Source organism: Electrophorus electricus, chromosome 2 (genome assembly GCF_041902795.1).
Source record: "Electrophorus electricus isolate QZ-2024a chromosome 2, ASM4190279v1, whole genome shotgun sequence".
NCBI classification, from domain to species: Eukaryota; Metazoa; Chordata; class Actinopteri; order Gymnotiformes; family Gymnotidae; genus Electrophorus; species Electrophorus electricus.
The window spans coordinates 31,146,735-31,170,114 of record NC_137498.1 but is presented as its reverse complement, the minus strand read 5'-3'; the positions used below and the strand labels follow the sequence as shown (position 1 = coordinate 31,170,114).

Sequence of the window (23,380 nt, the reverse complement as noted above, 5' to 3'; positions counted from 1 at the left end):
TCATATTCAGTATATCGCAAATCAATAGACACTATGGAAGAATCTTTTTCAGATGCAGCCTCTTTGTTACATCATTAAAATTAATTCCACATCCATCAATGCTTTTTGGAACAAACAAGAAAATACCCATTTCAGACCTTGTGCAATATTTGTACAATATACAACGTTATACAACAAATACAACATATACAACAATATGCAACATAAAATGTACAATATTTGTAATAGGTGCATTGATGCGTGGTATTTGTAATAATAATTCAACATTGAATGAAGAGAATGAGGTTAATCTAAAAGGAAAATAAAACCAAGAGTCATACAATTAAAATTGGAATAATCAGTTATACCTGGTATTTGTAGGATGTTTTATATATGGCTTCTGAGGTTTACTATGAATTTTTTCATATGAACTGAGTTTTTGTCTCCGTCTCCTTACATTCCTGTTTCTTGTAGAAAGCAGTCAACTGCTCCATTATATTAACATCTTTTCTTTGACTCTGATAATCTGTAACACACACGCGCACACACACACACACACACACACACACACTCACACAATTTTCCATATAGTATATATACATTTTTGGACAGATCCTAGGTCACAATGGGAGGAGCCACACAGCATGGTCGAGAACAATACAGCTAAAATCCTGTATTGATCCACAGATCAAGACAGATAATCAAGTAGGGATGAATCAACCAGATATCATGGTGGTAGATAGGTTTTAGAAAAGAGCAGTGGTAGTAGATGTGGCAGTCTCAAGTGATAGAAGCATTCAAAGAAAGAAATATGAAAAGTGGGATAAATACCAAGCACTGAAAGAAGAAACTGAGAATGTGGACGCGTAACACTAAGGTAATCAAAGTGGTGATATGGGCACTTGGGACTGTGTGACTTAAAATGGTTGAGTGGCTCCAACATATCTAAGGAATGACAACATCCGTCTCAGTCCAGAAGCCATTTCCAATTTTGGGAGCACAATCCGAGGAACAGTGAAAATACTGAGATGCACCCTCAAATACCTAGCGCTCTGGTAGAATGTTTGAGGAATACAATTTGACCACCCACTGGAACGGTAAGACATGGATTTTTAAATATAATTTTACAGTTACACTGCTCATCAAGTTAGACTGGGTAGATGATATAGAGAAAAAACAAAAGTAAAGTTGGAAATCAAACCTGTATATCTAAATGGCTGAAATGGCATTGGTTTGTCTTGTTCAATGGTTTCTTTGTGGTGGCCATGCAGTTTCAGGGATCGAACCTCATTCTGATCCCAGTTCTCCAGAGACTGTTGAGGTGATTGTTTTCAGAGTACACCTTCAATGAGCTTTGTTGCTTCTATTAGTACTCTGATGAGTAAATTATACAAATAACTCACCTTCAAAAACAAAATTGGGACTGGCTGTGTATTTAACAACATCGTTCTTTCTATAAAATGTGCTGTACAGACACCCCCTTTAAATTTATTTAGTGATCTTTTGTTTTTGGATCTGGCAAACTCAGATGATGTGCAGCATCCTTCATCAGCATATTTTTGTCTGCTCATTCACAAGGTCAAGGTTTTTGTAAAGTGGTTTCGAATTGTCCACAGGCTCATTGGTGGTGCTTTCTGGCTTATTCAAGGTGACAGTGGGCCCCTCGAGTTTATGTCCAGCAGTCTGAGAGAGATGGTGCTCTGCGGCCTAAGACTATATTTCTGGCCCCCAAACCATCACTCGAGTACAAGAATGGCTGTGTTAATGATTCGAGGAGGTCCTGTTTGATGGGGGAAAACATGAAGGACGAGCAACAGGAAATTTCTATTCCTACACACACAACTGTTAAATGTCTCACACCTCAATTTCACACACGTTAATTGCAGATTCCTCCAATGACTGGCAATCATGGTCAAGTTCTGTCTCTTCAGGCAACCCGAAGACTAATGGTCGCTGATAAATTGATATTTCTTCTTCATTATCTGACTGCAGAATAAAATATTTTACTTTGTTATCTATAGGTGTTTAGGATTAATTTACTTTACTTAGTTTAAATGTTTAAAGCAAGCTTAATAATAAAACAATGAAATAAAAACACATAAACCATAATTTAGTCATATTAAGAAGTTGTACAAAAATGCAAGACATACAAAAAAATGTTATATAGTTACTTAAATACATATCTAGCGTTAACTTGACTAGTTATTTAATTACCTAGCTAACGCTAGATAGGTTATGTAGTTAGCTAGGGTCAGCTAGCTGACTACCTAAATCAACATTTAGTTACGATAGCTAACTAACGATATCTAATTAGTTAACGTTAGCTAGTTCATTTAACCAGCCACCCAACTGTGTCAGCTACGCAGCAATGCTAGCTACCTAGCTAGCGCTACATCATTATATACTTACTGAGGATGACAAGTCAAAGTCAGCTGAGGGTATTTGGGATTTTATGCTATCAAAAAAAAAAAAAAAGAATTATTCTGCATTCTCACACAAAGTGCAGTCCTCATTTAATATTTAGGTAGGTTAACTAGCGTTAGCTAGCTAGTTATGTAGAAAGTTATGTAGAAAGCCTGCAAATACTAGCCAAGCTTGTTTGAAGTCATGTTTGCGGTTACCACGGATGCGGGACGCTTTTACTTAAAACGACACGTGAACGACAAGCGGTCAGTTTCGCATCAGTCATTTTAAGGACAGATGATCGAGGCGTTTAGTTGCTTGAAATTAAGATAACAGAACATATGTCAGAAAAAAATCTTTTATTACAAGTGTCTTCCTTGTCCAATTATAATATTTATCATTACGCTTCAGAATGGTTGACAACCGTCATAACTACTGGCCTTTATGGTCATTCTCATGCTGGCATGAAATTCAGATAGTAACAATAACAACGACTTATTCAATGTTAGAATTGTATAAAGTCCAGTAATAAAATGTTAAGCATATTATAGAAAATAAATGTGATATTTCCATCCTGTTCAAAGAAACCTTTGTGATCAACACCTGCTTATGAGTGTGTGAGGGAGAGATGTATTTTCAAGTTGTGGGTATTTCACTAAATCATCAGTGTGAATCTGATAGTTGTACTGCAAATTCAGTGTGTAGTGGAAAATGCCACTGAAAGAGTAGCACTTCAATGATCACAAATAATTCAATTTTTGAAGCTCTTTTCTTTCTAACGTTTTACTATTAAGTATTTCCATGTAAAAATAAATAAATAGCCTAAATTAAAAGTTTTTAAATTGATTTTTCCCCATTTCTATATGTATAGTATGAAAACGGATGTATTTGCTCCTGTTTTGTCTGTATTTGTCAAACCCCATGTTGATCTCTCCTGCTTTTGTGAATATTTATTTAGAGAAGGAAACCAAACACAATCTGTTTATTCTGATAGATATACCTGATGTTGCACGAACAGTTACTGTCTAAAGGAGGTTAGGCAAAAATACCTCAGTAGATTTAAACAGAAGCTGTTCTACGTATTTTTTATGTCATTAATCCTAAAATAATTAATCCTGAGCCCACATCTCAACCCACTTTTAATGAAAACCCTGAGTCAACATAGACCTTCGACATCTGTCCTGTATGACTGCTAATGATTAACAAACAAGAGGGAAACAAGCATTGTGATAAGGCCTATTTGGGCACAAAAATGACATGTAGAATCCATAATGGGCCATGTCATTATTAAATGTCTACATCTTTTCCCCACACATATCTTTATTTAAATCAGGCCACAAACTTGTCCCTAATATTATAAATGATGATTGTTAGTTCCACGAAGTTTGATTGCAGAGTTTAATACATTATGTCCAAGCTGTGTTTTCTCCAGTAGGAATAGTAGTAAATTAGGTCCATGAAATGTTGCTTAGAGAAAAAAAGGTACAAGAGAAGAAAGTGCAGTTTCAAAGGCAGTAAATTTAAATATTCACACTTGATCATAGTAATAATTTGTCATGCTTGTGCAAGCAACGTGTGAACTTAGCAGTCCAAAAACTGTTCACTTTTGACATCCCGCAGGTCTAGTCCAGTGAGAATGGGTGGGCTGGTGCAAGTGATATTATTATAGATAGTGATAAGGGAATGGGGTTCTTCACCCTCAGCCAGAGTCTCCACCTGCCGTGGAACCACATGTGGCTTCTGCAAGCTAAAATCTTTGAAAGGTTTAGCACTGCAGTCACATTTCCAGTTGTTACCTGATAGCCAAAGTTGGTCCAAGCCATTGGGAATGGAAGGAGGGAGAGTGCTCAGCATATTGTCCTTCAGGTTGAGGTATCGCAACTGTGGCACCATGTGCAATGTTGCATTGACTAGAACCTCCAGCTTATTCCCAGAGATGTCTAGCCAAGAAAGGTGCTGTAGTGGTAGAAGTACTTCTGAAGTGAGTTGGTAAAGGAGATTGTTAGAAAGGAGAAGGTAGTCAAGACTTTTTAGGCCATAAAAGGTGTGGGAGGAGAGGCAAGTTAGTTTATTGAATCTTAGGTCAAGCTGTTGAAGTCCCTGAAGCTCCACAAAACTCTGACGCTCCACCACAGATATGTTGTTGTACTGCAGGAAAAGTCGACGTAGGCCTGTCAGTCCAACAAAACCTTGGGTGGATATTTTGGTCAAACAGCCCTTGTCAAGATGGATGCTGTGCAGTTTTGACAGACCTTTAAAAACCTGGTCTGGCAGAGTGCGGAAACAGCTGCCAGTGAGTTTGATTACTGCCAAGTGACTGAGACCTGTGAAGGTGCCCATTCGTGCATCTTGTAGCCTGTTGTGCTCTAAGTTGAGCACCTCAAGATGGCTCAGTCCTTCAAAAACTCTCTCTCCCAAGGCTCGAATCTGATTGTGGCAAAGGCAGAGTTCTTCAAGATATTGGAGATCACGGAAGGTACCTGGTCTCAGGCTGCTTATTGAGTTGTTGGACAGCCGAAGGACATGTAAGCTTACCAGGCCAAAGAACGTGTCATCATGAATCACAGATAGTCGATTTCTGCTCAGGTCCAGCCATCTCAGGGATTTCATGCCCACAAATGCTCTAGGTGCCACTGTCACAATTTGATTTTGAGCAAGATAAAGCTTCTGCAACTTTGAAAGTTTCAAGAACACATTTGCCTTAATGACTCTCAGGAAGTTTCCAGTTAGATCCAGCTCCTTTAGTTCTGTAAGACCCTGAAATAGCTGTGGCTGTAGGTAAGCCAGACGATTCCCAGCCAGCACCAACTCCCGTAACCCGTGCAAGTCCTGAAATCCAGTCTCAGGAAGAACTGCAATGGAGTTCCATCCTAGGTTTAGTAACCACATATGAGAGAGTCCAGCAAACAACCTCTCATCTATACGAGACAATTGATTGTAGTGTAGATTAAGGGATGCAATGCTGGGGGTGTTCTGAAAGATGTTGGCAGGTAATGAACGAAGATTGTTTCTCTCTAGGTGTAGGTGTGCAAGAGCATGTAGTCCTTTGAATACCTGGGAATCTAGAATGGATAACTGGCCATTTTGTAGGTTCAAGAAATCCAGACTGCTCAAGTTTTTAAATGAGTCTGCAGGCAGAGTAGTAAACAGGTTTCCATCCAGCCATAATGAACGTGTAGATGGAGGGGTGTCAGGAGGAACCTGGGTCAGGTTCCGTGCACTGCAGTAGGCACTGAGCTCTGTAGTATAGTCATCGCAGATACAGGTGCAGCCTTTTGAGCAAGGAATGGGCTCCTCTGTGGGCCTTTCCTCCACTGTGACAACGTCTGCCTGCACCAGTGAGGTAACAAGCACCCATACCAACACCAGTGTAGAGGACTGCATGCCTGATAGGAAAAAACACAGCTGTGGTCCTTAGTGGAATGTTAGCACTAAAGGTTTCACACATTTTAAATGTTTGAAATCATTTATTTAATAATTTCTGCTTTTACCCAATTTTTCCACTAACTTTTGCAATATTGATACATATTTATTATTCAGTTGTCTAAGTGTTGCCCTTCTAATTTTTTATTTCAAAAGTTTAAAGTCTAAATCAAAAAGGTACGTTTTCTGAACCTAATTCTGGAAAGGAGCAAATTGTTTAGTTTGGCATACTTGGTAATGTTTTACCTGTTGTCTCAGTAGTCTTGAGCAGTCCGACAGGCGTTCACTGGAATGGTGGCATGTGTGTGTGAAAAGACTAGTCTGCTGCTGCCCCTATTTCACTCCAGAGACAGGCAGACCCACAGAGCCCAGGCACAGAGTTAACCTGTTCATGTCCTCCCTCACATGATCACTACTGTGTTCTAAATGTTTATTCATGATTGATTGCAATCAAGCCTTTATTACGCAGCATACTCTAACAATGAAATGTATTTCCACAGCCTAATCTCTTCATCATTAAAGAAGTCATTTTGAATGAATTAAATGAATCACACTAGGATTTGTATTTATTGTGAATACTCACTATAAATGAATTGTCTTACCGTTAGTTTTACATAGGGATGTGCATTATATTGTAAAACATTTTGATCGCTCTGGCTTACCTAACAGTTTTAACATACGTGAATTTTTCCTTTGTGCTTAGTTTGCATCAGTAAAGGGCAAATATATTACAATATAGTTAGACTTTTTTTGTTCATTGCTTCCAGGAAATCCATAGACCTGGACAAGTTCCAAGAGATAGCAAAATTTGGACAGGATGATTACATTTAAAGCATGATAGCTGGACAGATGGACATGAACTTTGGAACACTGTTGGAAAAAAGACAAGGCATTCAATTCTTCTATTTCTTTTTGTTTTCTTTTGTAACAAGTACTATGATAAATGCAATTGGTAGAGTTTTTCTATTAACAAACATATTGTATGAATTCACTTTAGTTAATCTTGAATTCAGCTATATTTTTCTGGGGTTTTTTTGTTTGTTTTTTTGGGATGAACTGTTGCCTGGATTTTGAATAGACTGATAAACACTCAATCATGATCAGGACTGCTGTAGGTGGAATTTTGTTGAGTGGGAGACCATTCTCAATCCAGCTGTGACTTTAGCCAGTGATGTCTAGGGCTAGAGAGGTTGATGAACTGAGACTGGCAACGCATGGGGCTATAGCCTGTAATTGTATGCCTATAAATGCTTACAATGCTTTGAGAGTAGTTTACTACTTTACTACCTAGTAGAGTAGTTAAAGCAGTTTCTAATAGTCGGGGGTGAGAAAAGCCTTTGAAAACTCTGAACGTAGTTAGAAATGCACTAACATGAAATGATCAGTAGAGGGCAATGTGACCTCAACACTCCATCATGCTGGTGGATTTGGGAAGTTTTAAGAAACGCATTGACGTGGTACATTTCAGGATCTATCAAATATTATCATGTTAAAGTACTTTAGTTCATATTATAAAAATGTTTGGAAGAACATAAAAACATATTAAGAAATACTTTAGTCATATGATTTTTTAAAGTGAACATTATATAATTTATATAAAATATTGCTGCAACTCTATTAACATAAAACAAAAAAACAATGACAATAAATAATAATAGTACTTATAGTAATAATAAAAATAACAATAGTAGTATGATAAATAATAAATGTTGATATTGTAATACAATTACATTTAGAATCCTGTGTTTACACAAAAACTTTGCAATATTGATGGGATACATGTGGAATATGTGTTTTGTTTTGTTTTTTTCCATCTATCAGTACCACCCAACTGTATGAATATGCAGCTTAGCTGAATCTGGAATCTGAGTCAGGCTGTCTGATGACGTTAGATATATTGATGTTGGGTTGGGGTCATTGAAATTTTCCTAAAACTGTCAATTGCCAAATGTCATGGTCAGTGACATCTTTGTGACTACCACCACACACATACCTAGATTTTAACATCACCCATTGGTATATTCCTTGAAGTTTCTCCTGCAATTCTTTTCTTTCCTTATTTCTTTTTCTTTCTTTTTTTTAAATATCTAAAACTAAAAGGTTGAAGTTGAGTCCTACCCGTATTTTTTCCCATCTATATGTGGCCATGTGCTTGTCGAAACAGTGGACTATGGAAAACTGACTTGGAGCTTCAAGAACTTGACAGCTCCTTCTCTGTGGTACGCACACCCCCATTAACACGACTTCATGGCCATTCTTTCAAGGTGACCCTGTGGAGGACGTCAATGCAATTCAGTCACACAGCAATACAGGTCTGTACTGTCTCATTCCTGCTGTAGCTTCTGTCATCTGTAGGGGCCGGTTACATCAGAATAGGCTTGTGCATCTTTCTCAGTTTAATTATGTATTGTGGACAGTCCTGGGAACTAATATACTCCTTTTGAGAGATATGCTAGACTGAGAGACCAACAGATTCTGCATGAAATCTTCTATGAGAGATATTGCGCAAGGGACATCGCACCTCTGGAGCATCCTTTTACGTGAGCTCAGGCTAAAATAAGGTTTCCTGTGAAGAGGGCAATATTCTGGACATCCATGTGCAGCTGCTGCTGCTTAGCTTGAAACAAGCTAGGTGGAAACATGTCTAACCATGGGAGAGTCATTGTGCATTTGTACTTCAGAAGATTAAATTAAAAACACACACACACACACACACACACACACACACACACACACACACACACACACACACACACACAGAAGCAATGCAAATTATTTTAGCAAGATAGTGCAAATGCAGATATGATGATTGTGTGTGGTATCAGTGGACAAAAGCCTTACATTTGTGTTGTGCCGTACACACCATGCACATGGTAGTTCAGTTTTACTGACTTTGCAGTAATGGATGGAGGGGTAATGTTATCAGGGAATGGCAACATTGAATAGAATTCTGGTGCAAAGTAACAATGTTTTAACAGGGCTGAAGACTGCCTAGCTAGGCACAGTCATTATAAAATATGCTGCTAATATAACAGTTCTAAGATTGATAAGCAGTGGTTAATTATTGTAGTTGTGTCAGAGTAATAGTGTCAAATGAAACCAGAACTTTGTTATGACAAACATAAGCATCTGCTATTTCTTCCATACCATGCTGGTCTGTCTATCTATCTATCTATCTATCTATCTATCTATCTATCTATCTATCTATCTATCTATCTATCTATCTATCTATCTATCTATCTATCTATCTATCTATCTATCTATCTATCTATCTATCTATCTATCTATCTATCTATCTAACCACATGGGTTCATTATATAAGAAGGCTATAAGAGACAGAAAGCACAAATCATCAATCTGTGTCTGAAAGCTGAAGTGATCAATCTGAGTCTGAAAGCTATAGCTACATATCCTTGCTTTGAAATGAACTTACTGACTGTTTAAATGTAAAGCAGTCAATCATACTGATAAATGGGCTATTCCCCCTATAATAGTACCACTGGTTTGCCACTAGAATGATACTATCACTCACACTCAGAATCAGTGCATGTATTTTTTCTCTCCTTAAGATTCAGGCGGAGACAGGCAGGATTCTAAGTGACTTCAACATATCAAGTAAACCAATATAAAAAATAATTAGTCATTAGTATAAAGTTATGGCCTTGTCAAAAAGGTCATGTATACATATGCACGAGATGGTAGGGGAAGACAGCACAGCTCAAGCATGGCCGGCACTAAGCACTGGGAGGTAATCTGCTCTAGTGTGCCTTTTAATGATGACGGCTCCCTAGACGAACAGCCTTAATTGGCTCGTTCCCCATGCACTTGACGAGATTCAAAGTTTTCGACTCCGGGCTCATCAGGAGGTGTCAGCGTGAGCATCGGTGCCAGCCACTTGAGCGGCCTTGGCACATGTCACTGTTGGCTCGCAGCGCGACAGCTAACTAGCAGCCCCAACATTTAGTGCTTCCTGAGCATGGAAGACAGCAATGAGCAGGACCTGAGAGGTGTGGTGTCACCTGCTGTTAGGAGGAACCACTGCTATGGCCACAGCTACTCCTCACACCTATGTGCTCTCTCTGCCAGCTGCCTGTCACTGATGGGGTGATACGCACACATGCCGCTCTCCTGCAAGGCTCCAGGATTTTCATCAGTGTTGTTGTTGTTATAGTTTTCTCCTTCATGCTGAAGGGCTTAACTCTGGTACGATTCAGGGCTTTCTATGTAATACATGCCAGGGTGAAATGGACAGTAAACTGTGTTGTATTGGAGCCACAGGAAACACATATGCTTTTGAAGGCAAAAAATCCCAGGAACTTCAGTTTATAATATGTTGATCTGTATTGCACATGCTTGGACAGGAGGATCACTGCCTCTGTTTACAGCAGGTAGAGGAGCAGGACAGTCGTCTTCCCTCCACAGTGAAGAGGCAAGACTTCAACAATACACTGGGCCACAGTCTAATGATTTGTAGTGTTTTAGGAAATGTGAAACATATTTTCATCTCCAACCTAGTTAAAGGATAACATAGATTCTTCTGTATTTACAGTACATAGTTCCTAAAGGACATGTAAGATATTTTAGCTTTAAAAATGGAAAATGCTATGATCCCTGAGGAAAGCCAGCTATAGAAGCAAAATAATCTGGCTGCCTGAGAAATCCACCCACTGATATATAGTCATTTAGGTCATTTTATCTCCAATCTTGAAATGGATTTTGAAATGGCATTTGTCTTAGCTCTACTGTGTAGCTGGCTCCCCCATAAAACAAGCATATTTTAATCAGATACACATTATAATTATCACCTTTGTTTCACATTAACATTTAGTTTTAGTTACCTCACTAGATGACCCTGTTAGCTCCACCATAAACCGAACTCTTGAATTCTGAATTCTTTTTGCTAGACATTTCATGGCAGATCGAGTAAGGGAGATCTATAGAAGTTTACCTAGCTTTCAAAATGGCTGAATTAAACTGATTCCTCTCGCATGTGGCTCAAGGCCAACTGGGACCCATGGAAGTACTGATAAAAGGGAGTTTAATCCTGCCAGACAATTTTACTCTCATACACTGAACATATGAAACTAATATTCAGGGGTTTATAATGAACAGAGCTCTCAGAGATGATAATAGTAATAACACATCACTGAGGTTACTGAGAACACTTTAGAACAGGAAAGATCTCTGGATTAAGGTTCACAATCCTTAGATTCCAGCATAGACCCAATGCCTTTTTTCATAGGTATCTAATTTAATCATCTCTTTCAAAAAAGTGTTTTATTGTGTTCATTAGACTGACTTAATGGTACCAAAACCTTGATGTACTTTTTAGTTTGGCAAGAGTAACATTACCCTTAATCTAGTTTATTGTTTTATTTTGGATTATTGTCCCAGTCCAGCCTTCCTTTCAGATTTAGAATAATATTGCTTTTTGTAGCCTATCCATTGTTTTTCACCCATTATTATTTTTCAAGCTGTAAGCCATCATTTCTTTTTGTAAACCCATCTGTAGTTTTACACTTTAGAAGCCATTCTGTTTTTAATCCTTTTATATTCTTTTTAAAATCCTTTCTCATGATTTTCAAAGGCTTTGTTCCACCACAAGTTATGATGATTATCTTAAAAAATCCAGATTTTCATTAGTCTTTTCTAAGCCTATGAATGGTGCATGAATGTTACATTTAGTTCCTTGTTTGACCCGTCAGATGACAATAATAGAGGTTGTATTGTGAAGCATCCTAAGATTTAATAAGAAGAGCTTATCACTGTAATTCAGAGACAGTTCTGATTGATTGCTGCTTCTTTATTTAAACAATATCCTATCCAACCATACAAACACTGATGGCAGATAATTATTTGGAAAATAACAAACTGCCTCTAAATAACCATGCGCTTTCAAATTATCGCCAAACATCAAAAGAGAGTAAGATGATTGTGCTGATTAAAATGCTCAATAGCAGAGTGGATCTTTAGAACACAAGTGTCCCTTAACACACCTGTGAGACAGAAAACATCCCTTCCCTCTTACTGATATCTGTAATGCAGTATGCTTTATTATACACACTTCTTGCTTTTCAAATATATACTAATACATCACATTAGCAAACTAGCATGCCTTATGTAGACAGATTTGAGACATTATCCTCATCACAGTTACTTAGAAGATTCAAGCTGTCAGATCAATTAATGTGTCATCTGCCCTGATCATCTTCGATATCTTTGCTGCCTTTGACAATTACCCACAATATTCCTTTATTAATTCTCTCTAGTCTCTGCAACACTGATTCAGTATGGCAGTTGTATGCATCCTACCAAGATGGGCATTCATATCAAAAGACATGGAGAGGATCCTTATCTGCTCCTTACAGGCTCTCCCTAGGTGTCCCGCAAGGATCAGTGCTTGAACCTCTTCTCCTTTCTGTCTATACATGCCCTCTAGGAGAGGTATCAATTAAACATATTAAAATCTTGCCCAGATTTAATACCTTTATTTAGTCATATAAATGTGTGTAGTGCAATGAAATGTTTCTCTTCATGAGCTGGGCTCAGAGCACAGGGTCAGCCATTGTACAGTGCCCCTGGAGCTGACAGCGATATGGGCCTTGCTCAAGGGCCCAAGAGTTGCTGCATGGTAGAATCGGTATTCAAATCTACAACCTTCTGATTGATAGCCTAAAATCCACTCCTTCATTATAGCCTATTCTCTCCTTCCCTCCACCTACCATCCTGATTCAGATCTCAGCTTGCCTATCTGGCATGTCATCATGGATGGTAGCCCCTCAGCTAAAGCCGAATTCCAGTTAGAGCTATTACATATTCCTGGTAACGCCTGCTCCTGTCATGATCTGGTCATCTCCTTTGAGAATTCTGTGATATTGAAGAGAATGCAAGAATGCAAGAAAATGCAAGAAAGTTCTGGAAGGTCCCTGACAACCAGGTATCATTGCTTGCAAGTGTTACCAGCACAATGCAGAGTTTTTCTTGTGGTCTTTCTATTTCTTTCTAGAAAGACCACTCAAATACCTGTTATGAACCTTGTCATCCCAAAACTGCATTACTGCAACCCACTTTTGGCATGCCTCCCATCTCACACCATTGCAGGTGACCCAGAATGTATTTTCAATCATCACAAGTTCACCCACATCATCATCTGCTGTGTTCTCTTCAGTGGCTTGCATCAGATTTAAGCCCTGATGCTTGCCTTCAAAGCCAAAAATGGACCCATCTTCTCCTACCATAAAGCACTCACATTGTATCTCAGCTCACATTCTATTTTGCATCTTTTGTGCTTCAAGTACAGCTCATCTTGAACCACCATCCCTCGTGACACATGAATGAATGAAGTTACACTTATATAGCACCTTACTCAGAATGCAAGGACACTTTACAATCAATTCACCGGTGAAGGACTCTCTTCTTCCAGCATCCTGGTGGTGGAATGGACTTGCACTGTCCACATAGCAGAGCTCCTTGCTGTCTCCAGACGTAGATTGAAGACCCACCATTCAAAAGAGCACTTAATACATATATATAAAGAGCGAGATATTGTAGTACAGTAAAGTACACAAGGTTTCCAGAGAAACAGGACATTTTGAACAGGGGTCCTTAATCAACTGTGCAAGCTGTTCAATGTCATGTTGCTTGTTTTTATTTTCCTTGTGTGTATTTTCTCTGACAGGGTTCTATCATAGTGGTATCCATACACCCTCATGAAGTAGCACAAGACTAAATGCTGTAAATGTAGCTGTAATTAATGCTTAACTGTTATTAAGGCTGAAAGTTCACTTCTACAGCACAAATCCCAGACATGTGCAGCAGAACTTTATTTATTTATTTATTTTGGTTACTAGGGTATTAACTGTTAATTTTGAGAGCACACTAAACTCTACAAAAAGAATACCTATAGGAGCAGTTGTTCTATTTGGTTAATTTCCATGGGGACAAAATCTTTTATTATTTGTTTATTTGCTTTCAAATATTTTTTAATATGGCAGTATTATTTTAAAAGAAATATTCACACTTTCATGGGTTCTTTTAATACAGCTGATTACCTGAAATGCCCTTTGGCTGTGTGAAATGTTTTAAATATTGCACACATATATTTTCACAGCCTTTTCTTTTAATTGCACATATCTCCAGGCTCTTTTTTCCAACAGTTAGCAACAATGTGTGTTGTAATCAAAAGTAGGGGCTCCATAAGGGAACTGATGAAAGAGATTAGAAATTTTTCCATTTTTGATTGATGCACCCTGACTCAACAGTATTATAAACAGACAAACAATGTTTCATGATTTGTAAAGCCTTCAGTAAAACATCCATGGAATTTGACCTGTTTTGTGGCCTTCCAGTATAAGTGGGAGCATACTCTTTCTAGGCAGATCAGGGGGTGTTATTTTAAGCATTGGAAGATTCTTGAAACTAAGCTTTCCATGAAAGCTTCCTGCAGTGTTCCACCTTTCCTAAGTAAACAGCAGGCTAATACAGCTTAAACACACATCTGTTGAGCCAGATGCTAAGAAGATGATGTATCTAAACACAAAAACAGGGACGCAGATTGTTTAATCACTATTATTCTGCTTCATATTTGAAACATTCCCCTAGGAATAAACATGGAAAACATTTTGTAAATTTTCATGGTTTGAACGGTGAAGGCTTGAAAGTGAAAATCTCATCTGTTGAGCTTACCAGTGGAATTGTGAATGTAATTTCTTATGACCTCAACTAGGCAATAAGGCTATAAAAAAAGTGACGAGGAAGCTGGCTAATGAGTAAACGTGGAAAGGAGGAAAAGCTATGTGTAAAAATCAGTGTTACACATATTTACCATCAAGAAAATTTTAGTCCCCAACCAACATTCTGCTGAACTCACTGACCATCCAACAAAAGACAAAAAAATGTCCTAGTGACAGCCCTCCATTTAAGTTGTGGGCATTAAAGATTAAACAATCTTTAAAATCTACAGGTACAATTGATTTGGAGCAAAAGAAGAAAAGCCCTACCCAGCGCTGCAGATAATGTTTTGGTACATTATCTCTTGAGCAGCCTTTAGCCTAGGAACTCCCAAGTCCTTTTTTAACTTTTTGTGAGTTGATGTCTGGGTGATCACTTCATTGGTGCTGACAGGCCTGCTGCACAGTGCTGATCCTATTAATATCCCCCCATCAACTACTGCTGTGGCCCCTACTGAGGGCTGAAGGAGGCGAGTGTGTGTTGGCTTTGTTTTGGAACCTGCAAGACAACGGAACTTAACTGTTGAGACGCCGAGGCTGGTGAACACTAAAACTATTCACCCAGCGGATGACTGATGTAAAGGAGAGGTTAAGATAATTCTTTCTTATTCTCTCCTCAATTCTGTGAATTGAGAGACCTGGAGACAGTAGGTTATCCATTTTACTTTCACAAAAAGCCTGGAGACATCAATAATTCTGGGAGTGTTCTTGGATGGTAGATGGAGATTTATGTCTTTTGTCATGTTCCACATGCCTGGGTGCCTGTCTATGGTGACGATTTACAGGAGTCTTCTGTTTCTGCTCAATGTGGATGTAATGTAGTCAGTACAGTCTTCAGGTTATTGACAGGTTGCTCTAGGCTCTCAGATTAAAAAAACATTTAAACATTACATGAGGACTTGAAGAATGGCAGCCAACAAGGACAAGCACTGGCACAGCCTTAAGGCATAGTAAGGCATTTGTAACCTGCTGGTCCATAAGAGGTTGTATTCGATCTACATGAGCTGGTATGAACTCATTAGATATTTAACAGCGGCCTCATTATGTCCATTACAGTCTGAGCATGGCAACTCAAAGCCACCATCTTAATTTATCAACAGAGAAGAATCCTGCTGAGGTTGTGAAGTGGATGGCAAAACAAGCCCTTTCTCAAGGGTTTACTTGTTGTATTCCTCTTCTTTCCGTCGAACTTTAATAGACACCGAGCACACCCATAAGCTCAGAAGGCATGTAGCTCTGGACAGGAGGTCAGTTCCATAGTCGCAATGTCTCTGTGATAGTAATTCTCTGGTCTTGACCTTGTAAAGCACCACATTCTTGTTAAAACTGCTGGAATGGCAGAAGTCTAAGTGACAGGTAGGCATTTATGGAGGCACACTGGAGCCAGAGAAAATGGGCTGTCTGCAGTGAACCAGAATATGTTCTCTCTGGCAATCTATGGGTGAGCAAGCTACCAAGGACGTACTAAAACACTGGGGTAATTTGGAAAGTCACTCACAAACAGAAATTGAATTGGAGACAAAAGGATTTACATCTAAGGCATGGCTGAAGAGAGAAGGCCTGCAGGATCTTGCTTTAATCTGGGACACACAATCCATGAGCTCAGTGAGCGCAGTGCATGAACTGTTGATGATGATCTGTGGCCCCACTTCCTTAATAGCAAAATGGCAAGGGAATTTAGCTGGACTAGTGGGCTAGCTCAGTGTATACCTCTCCTCATAGCACACACCAGGGCATGGTGATGAGGGACTGCTTGTTCCAGCCACTATTGGCTGCTAGGGCAGATAAAGTTTCCTTGGTGGTTCCCTTGACTCCCTGCTCAGAGTTTGCTTCTAATCCGTTATGATCTCTTTTCAATAGTTGAATGTTTACAATGTATGATCTCCTCGGCTGTATCCATTCCACTGTGGCACAGTCTTTTTTGAGTTCTGCTTCACACAAGTTGAATGGAAATGTATGATGGTTTGGTCAATTTACTAAAACATAAGAAATAAATATTGTATACTAGTTGTGAAGTAAGTCTTGTGAAGCAAAACAAAAAAAATTAAAAAACACTGAGGGTACCAATTTACACTGATGTGGAATGGGAACAGGTGTCAGTTCTCAGGGGAGGCAGAACACTGGGAACATGTCATCAAGGAAACCTTTATGATACTGGAACAATATAAGTTCTTCTTGCATTTCATAATCCTAGTTTAAAACCATGCATTGTTTTCAAATGATCTATTACCAAGTGAATGTTGTCTGTGACATAATATGTCTGAAACCTGTGCCATGTATTGATAAAATATACAGAGGATATGTCAGAGGTTAGTATTTTCTGCATGAACCTCTTTCTTAATGTTTTAAAGTGAATAACAAATATATGCACCAGAGAAGCTTTCAATTATGTTTTCAGTCAAGATTATGGGTTAAAAATAGAATTATGGACTTAATTATAGAATTAATTCACTCAGTTTTCCAACTGTATGCAAATTATATTTGGCTTTGTTGGAAGTGTACCTGCAATAGCACCTGGTGCACAAGAAGAAAGCGTTAGTGAGTATATAAAGCAAGCCATGACCTAGGCATCTTGGTTGTTGGGATTTATCTTAGCTCAGCTGTATTTTCATAGAATCTAAAAGAATCACACCAGAGGTGATACCTTCGTTTAGTATATTGTAAGTTTAATTTCAAATGACAAAACTATATTTTGGCATCTGCCACTGGCCCCAGAAGAGAGAGTCAGGAAGGGCACAACAACAACTTCCATGATGCCATGTGCCTCCCCGCAGACTGTGGAAAGTAATGGTTAGCAGTTAACAGTTTTTGTGCAGTGTGTTGTGAGTGTTTATTTAGCTTGTCAACTTTTTATTTAGTAGCATTCCTTTAAAGTGCCACCCTCTTTATGGTATTTTACTTACCTTTCCCCTGTTTCCCCATTGTTGTCATTCCTTTTCCTGTTGTTTATGATTATTATTAAACATCTTTTGAGCATTTGACAGGTAAATGATGTGGTTTTTCTTTTTAGCTGATGCCACAATACTGTATAGTATTAATATCATCCTAGTATTTTTGCAGTAGAAACACTGGCACAGAACTCTGCTGAGCTGCTCACCCTGCACTAGTGATCTGGCATTTGAAATTTCAACTGCTCTACCGAAATATGCACTTTCCAAGCTGACATTTGGCAACAGGGTCTTTTTTTCAAAGTATGTTTTGAAAATACTTCTAATCAGAGGCTTAATGGCTTATGCAAGAACACTGAGACCAGTCACACTTGACTATATATATTGTATGTTTTGTAATAACCTGTGTGTGATCCTCTTCCTCTTCTCTAGGTGTTAGCCGATGACTCAGGGAGACTCATTGGTGTAAGTATATTTCCTGAATTGTAGAGGAACTCACCCAGTAGCCCAACTGGTTAGGATAGGTGCCAGAGATAAGTGGTACCTGATTGGTGTGCCATTAATACTCAAAGTAATATGTTCAATGTTTAAGTAGGACATACTTTCCATCTCAGTGAGGGGTCTGACATTTCTGTGTTTTGCTTGTTTCAGTTTCTTCACACTTGCTTTTTATGGCAGGGTGAGTCACTTGCAAGCTGTCCTTTCTTTCACTTCAAAATAAGAAAAGTATTAAAGGTAAAAGTAGGTTCAGAAATATACTTTGGACTTTTAAATTATTTTGAGGTAAGGGAGTAATTTTGATATGTTTGGTTGTAAAGGCCAATGAGATGTTCATGAAAATTTTATATTTACTTTATATAAATTGTGCCTGTTTGCTGGGATAAACCCATTTAAACCTGCACTTTATATGTTGTGCCTGTTTGCTTGGATAAACCCATTATGAACTGAGTAGAGGTTTGCTGACAAATTGTGCTTACAAATTTAGGCTATAGACTGTCATAATACACTTATAAAATGCACCTAAAAGGTAAATATATATAACAAAGTGGCCAGTTGTAGTAAGTACCAGGTATTTGTTTCTAATAAAAGAGCGGAGAGTGTATGTAGTCAGCAATGGAGCTATTTTAAATGAAGTCCAGTGATACAGGTCAGGGTCTGATGTAGCATCCCAGTATCCTTGCTCTCAAAGCATTTTCCCTGTGTTTATACGGAGAAAAAAACTGCCTTGATCCAGTGGTCACTTAAATGAAAATCATATCTCCAACCATTTGTTTCAGAATTTAGACAAAACAGTAAGTCAGGTAAAAAATATAGGTTAGACTTTAACCTATGAGTTTGTCTCCATGAGGAACACATCAGGAAATGTGAGAAACTATAGAAACATATTCTACAAAATTCAGTGTAAATGCAAAAATGCTTGTAAAGGCAAGACAAATGATAATACCTTCTATAACATCAGTGCAAGAGTAGGCTAAATGGTGTTTTCTATATCCCTTGACTCATTATGGAACGCTTTAGACACTCATTTACTTCTGCAGGAGGTGTGAAAGTGAGATGCTGTGATATTTAGGAGAGCACACTGGCCCCAGATGGCTTTGCTACAGAAATCAAGGCACTCGAGACTTGTTAACCTTGATCAAAATATGTCCAGGTGTGGGGGTGACCGCAGGCCTGACTGCTATTCCCCTGTTGTCCCTTTCTCCTCAGTACCCCCACTGGGGGCAGCTTTCTCCCACTACCAACATGTCACCATTTGATCTGATGCAAACCGCCATTGCTGGCAGCCTCACACATCACTCAGGCACGCATTGCTGTGGATTGAATATTTGTGGCCCATCACTTTGTATGCAGAAGGATTTGCTTGAAAAAAAGCTATAATTAATGTCACTCAGGGCTGACACATGGTTGGCTAGCATGTTTATCACATCCCATTCTTCCATTCTGATACAGGAAAATAGGACTTCCCACTTCCTAACAGCTTGTTGCCCTGGGAGATGCATGTGATTTTGTTCTTTGATTTTGTTCAGCAGTCCAGTTATCCCCTCTGAGAATGCAACTCTGTTGGCCTCTGGGATGTTCTTCCTAAAACTGCATTCAGGTCTCACAAGGCTATAAAGATACCAGATGTGTCTCAATGTCCCAAGGCAGCTGAAGAGACTATTTGGATCCAAGAAGCAATACAACAGCATTTACTTTGCCTCTAGGTGAAGGCAAGCAGCCATACCTGCTTCCCCAGTACATAAGCCCACAATTTAAGTTTAGATGGTATTAAACCCAAATTCAAATGATTCCACCTCTTGTGGGCTCCACTGTGAACTCTAGAATAGGTACAATTCCCATCTGAATTAAAAACAAACAAACAAAAAAACCCCTGATTTAACACACTGGGAAACAAACAAAACAAAGTGTGGAATATGGCAGCGATGGGTTACAGGCCGTTAAACTCAATTAGCCGTAGACCAGACCCCACACTCTGTCAGTCAGCTCACTATTCTTGTATAGCTGGGAGTAGTGCAGAGCATTATGGTAATGAGACGCTGGGGCCAGAGATTTTGCCAGAATACACTGATTAACAAGGTGTTGACGATTAGCGTGTTTTGGTGCCATGGTGACTCTGTTGGCTCACCTGAGTCAAACAGAGTACAGCTCAGGAAATAGCAGTGACATGATTGGGATTTATTTTTCTCCAAGAAATCAGTGACTAGAGCACTAATGACAAAAATAAACTTTCAAGAGAAAAATACAAAAAAAAAAATACAAAAAAAAAAGTTTATTGAAAAAAAGGAAAATTAAACCATAAATTGACTTAGTACAAAGTGCATTCAAATTATAGCAAAGTAGAATGTATCTGCCAGCAACAGTGAGGAGCCTCAGACCATGTTTTAGTCACTCAGCTCTGTGGGGTTTTTTTTTTTTAAACTGACTATTGTCTGCTCCTTATCTACACTTACTTCTTGGACTGGACCATTTACAGGTAACTTAACATCTCCAATACATTTTTTTCCAAGATAAAATCTTAACATTTAAAACAGTTTATCATACAAAATATCATTGTTAAAATAAATATACACATGTCCAAACATAGATTCATTAACCAGGAATTCAGCTTCCACCCCTTCAACATGGGAAATCCTAAGATCCTAATTATAGCATGAACCAAAGGTGACACATCCCCTCAACTCTCAAGTGTGAGAGCCTTTTCACTCATCACACACCTGTCAACATGATAGATGAAACAGTTATGTATAATCTCTGGAACCAAACCCACTTTAAACATTATTACAATAAACAAATATGTATATATGTATATATTATGACCTTAGCAATTATCCACAAAATTAGTTGGCAACCGTGAACAATGTAAATTAAAATTATCTTTATTTTTATATAGAGTTCCTGAAATGGGTAAATTTGTTCCACCTGATAGTGGTCGAACTAAGTTGAAATAAAAAGTGTTTAAAACCATATGCATTGTCCATGTTATCCTTCCTGCTCTACAGTTTGTCTACATGCTCAACAGGGAATTGGTGGGATCACAGTTACAAGCTCTAACTTCACACCAGCAGTATTCAGTGCTCAGTCTGTGTTCAGGTCTCCCCATCTCAGCTGTGTAGCTTCAGGCTGTTAGCACTGAACGCCCCCTTCTGGCCTGACCCTCACCCTAGACTCCTAGGTGTTCACTGCAAATCCTACATCAGTTTAATCATTGCCATAAAATGCGTCACTGCACTATAGTCAGGTTAGCCAACAGGGCCTTTGGGATCCTAGATGTTGGCAGTTTGCGTTTGTTTATGGCTGTTGCTGATGAGATGAGCAACATTTTATTGATCATTAGGTGACTCATTTGGTAATTAGTGCTTGCTGAGGCCCGAAATCTGACTAACAGACATGGAATGTTAATAAAAACTGTATAATTCATCATCTGTAATAGCACAGCATAGTGCTTCACATATACGAGGTACTGTAAGCTGGAGCACAAACGTTGGTAGTGGTAGTGTCTGCTCAGAGCGCAGATTCAATCATTGGTGACTTCTGCATTGGAGAGTTACTGCACAGTCTCTGCATGAGAAGTGTAGTTAAGAATAATTAGCTGTTTCTTTCTCAGCGACTATTTTTAGGGTTTGTTTAAGATTCAGGGACTAATTTTTACACTCTGTCTTTCACTGCTTTTCTCTCTTCCTCAGTGAGGTAACACTTTTTATATTGTAGAGTAACCATTGAATAGAATACTCAGATCTGTGTAATAGCCTTTAATCAATGGAATTAAAATCTAAATATTAGCATCATAATTACTGCCATTAGGCCTTTAATTCATGTTTTTAAGGTGAGATTATTTCGAATTTTAATAATAAAAAAAAAAGAATCTATGGACATATTTGATGGTAACAAAATGCCACTATTAATTCCTGGTTGCTTTAATGAACTTCAAAATGATAATAGACTGTTTACATTTCATACCACACTAATAATGAATAGATTGATATAAATGATTATTGCCAGTCATAACAGGCTCTAATCCACCTGCACAAAAGCATTCTAAAAGTGTAAAGTATAATTTAAGGATGATTAAGTTTTAGAAACAGTGCCACTCCAGGCAGCACTAGCCTAGTTTGTCTTTAATCATTGTTCTGTGTAAGTGCAAACAAAAAGGGTGTGTTTGCTCTTACTCTTGGCTTGTGGAAAATGGAGGTTAGAGAAGCATTTGTAAGCACCTGCCCTACTAAACTTTATAAAAAATTATATATATTTTTTTAAAATCAGTGATTAGTGGGACATTATTGCTACGGTACTGCTGAAACGGCATCTCTGTGCCCTCTTTCTTAGGGTATCAACTCTGGGCCAACCAGGTCCCTTCACTCATTAGCATGTTCAAATAAAAGGCAAAATAAGGTCTCTGAGCACGTATACCATAAGCCACAGTTTCAGTGCGAATTCACACCAGGGTAAGTGATGCTCCCTAACTGGAGTGAATAAAATTTAACCTTAATCTATTTTTATACACAGTGTATTCTTGTTCTAATGTTTCTTGATCCAAAATGTTCCATTGTTTTGCAAGGAACATAGTTTAAAGATGTGCCATTAGTTATTATAACAAATGTATCAACTTCAGGTATGCTTAGCTAGCTGAATATTTATGAGCAAAGCTTTTGATTTTTCAAAACTGTTCAGTTGTATGGTATTTCAAGAAATCCAGTGATGCAAAAAAGGCACTAAAGCTTATTTACCCCTACAGTGCCCTATATTTGGCTTAGTTTGTGTCAGACTTATGCTATTGCTATGAGAACACCCACTACCATGTGAATAAGCCTAGGGAAAAATACTGCAGCATTGGCACAGAAGACTCAAAGAATGTCATCTTCATTCAAATGAACATGCTTTTATTCAAACAAGCACAACAGAACAGAAGTGTCTAATAAGGGAGACTAAGGAGTAAACACTACATGAAGACATACCCTAATCACTAATTAAACAAAAAGGGAGTGACTAAACTACACACACCTCAAATATTTTTAACAACCTTTAAACATTAGATTTATACTACAGAAGGACTGTGGGGAGGTGCATGGCATCTGAGGAGTCCTCACTGTGCCCCTCTCTGCTCACTTACTAGCCCATGGCAGACACCACCTAGACTTCCTACTTGCCAAGAGAATGCCATCTTGGCAACCCAAGCAGCCATCACAAAGTCACCTCCAGTCTCTTGACCAGTCCCCTATAGTCCAGTTTCTTGCCCAGTTCCCTGTTTACCAGTCACCCGTCTACCCAGCCATCTAGCGTCCTGTTTTGGTCCCTGTCCAATCCTGTCTGGCTTGCCATCCAGCCTTTTGTTTGTCCAGTATTTTGGCCTTTTTTCCCCTCCTTCTGTCTGAACCTCTACCAGGTCCTACTCGTTGTTAGTCACCCTGTTTGTTTTTTTGTTTCATGTTCTTGATGTGTTTTGAGTCTTATCTTTCTTGT

At 38.6% G+C, this 23,380-nt stretch overlaps 1 protein-coding gene across 4 annotated transcripts; it reads right to left on the bottom strand.

Annotated features, from left to right (window-relative positions):
- Positions 1-107: 107 nt before the first annotated feature.
- LOC113575728 (uncharacterized) lies at positions 108-6,166 on the bottom strand. Of its 4 annotated transcripts, XM_081698854.1 has the most exons (5): positions 6,052-6,166; positions 2,389-5,768; positions 1,840-1,965; positions 437-505; positions 108-290 (listed from the first exon to the last, which is right to left on the bottom strand). In XM_081698854.1, the coding sequence occupies exon 2, from the start codon at positions 5,764-5,766 to the stop codon at positions 3,964-3,966; it is 1,803 nt and encodes a 600-aa protein (XP_081554980.1). In that variant the 5' UTR covers positions 5,767-5,768; positions 6,052-6,166; the 3' UTR covers positions 108-290; positions 437-505; positions 1,840-1,965; positions 2,389-3,963. The 4 variants fall into 4 exon arrangements, with proteins under 4 accessions (XP_081554980.1, XP_081554978.1, XP_081554970.1 ...); XM_081698852.1 differs by lacking the exon at positions 1,840-1,965; XM_081698844.1 differs by lacking the exons at positions 108-290; positions 1,840-1,965 and having other exon boundaries at positions 366-505.
- Positions 6,167-23,380: the final 17,214 nt, after the last annotated feature.

Excerpts from the sequence above, each read along its gene's own strand:
- LOC113575728 (XM_081698854.1), bottom strand. The coding sequence starts at position 5,766 with ATGCAGTCCTCTACACTGGTGTTGGTATGGGTGCTTGTTACCTCACTG.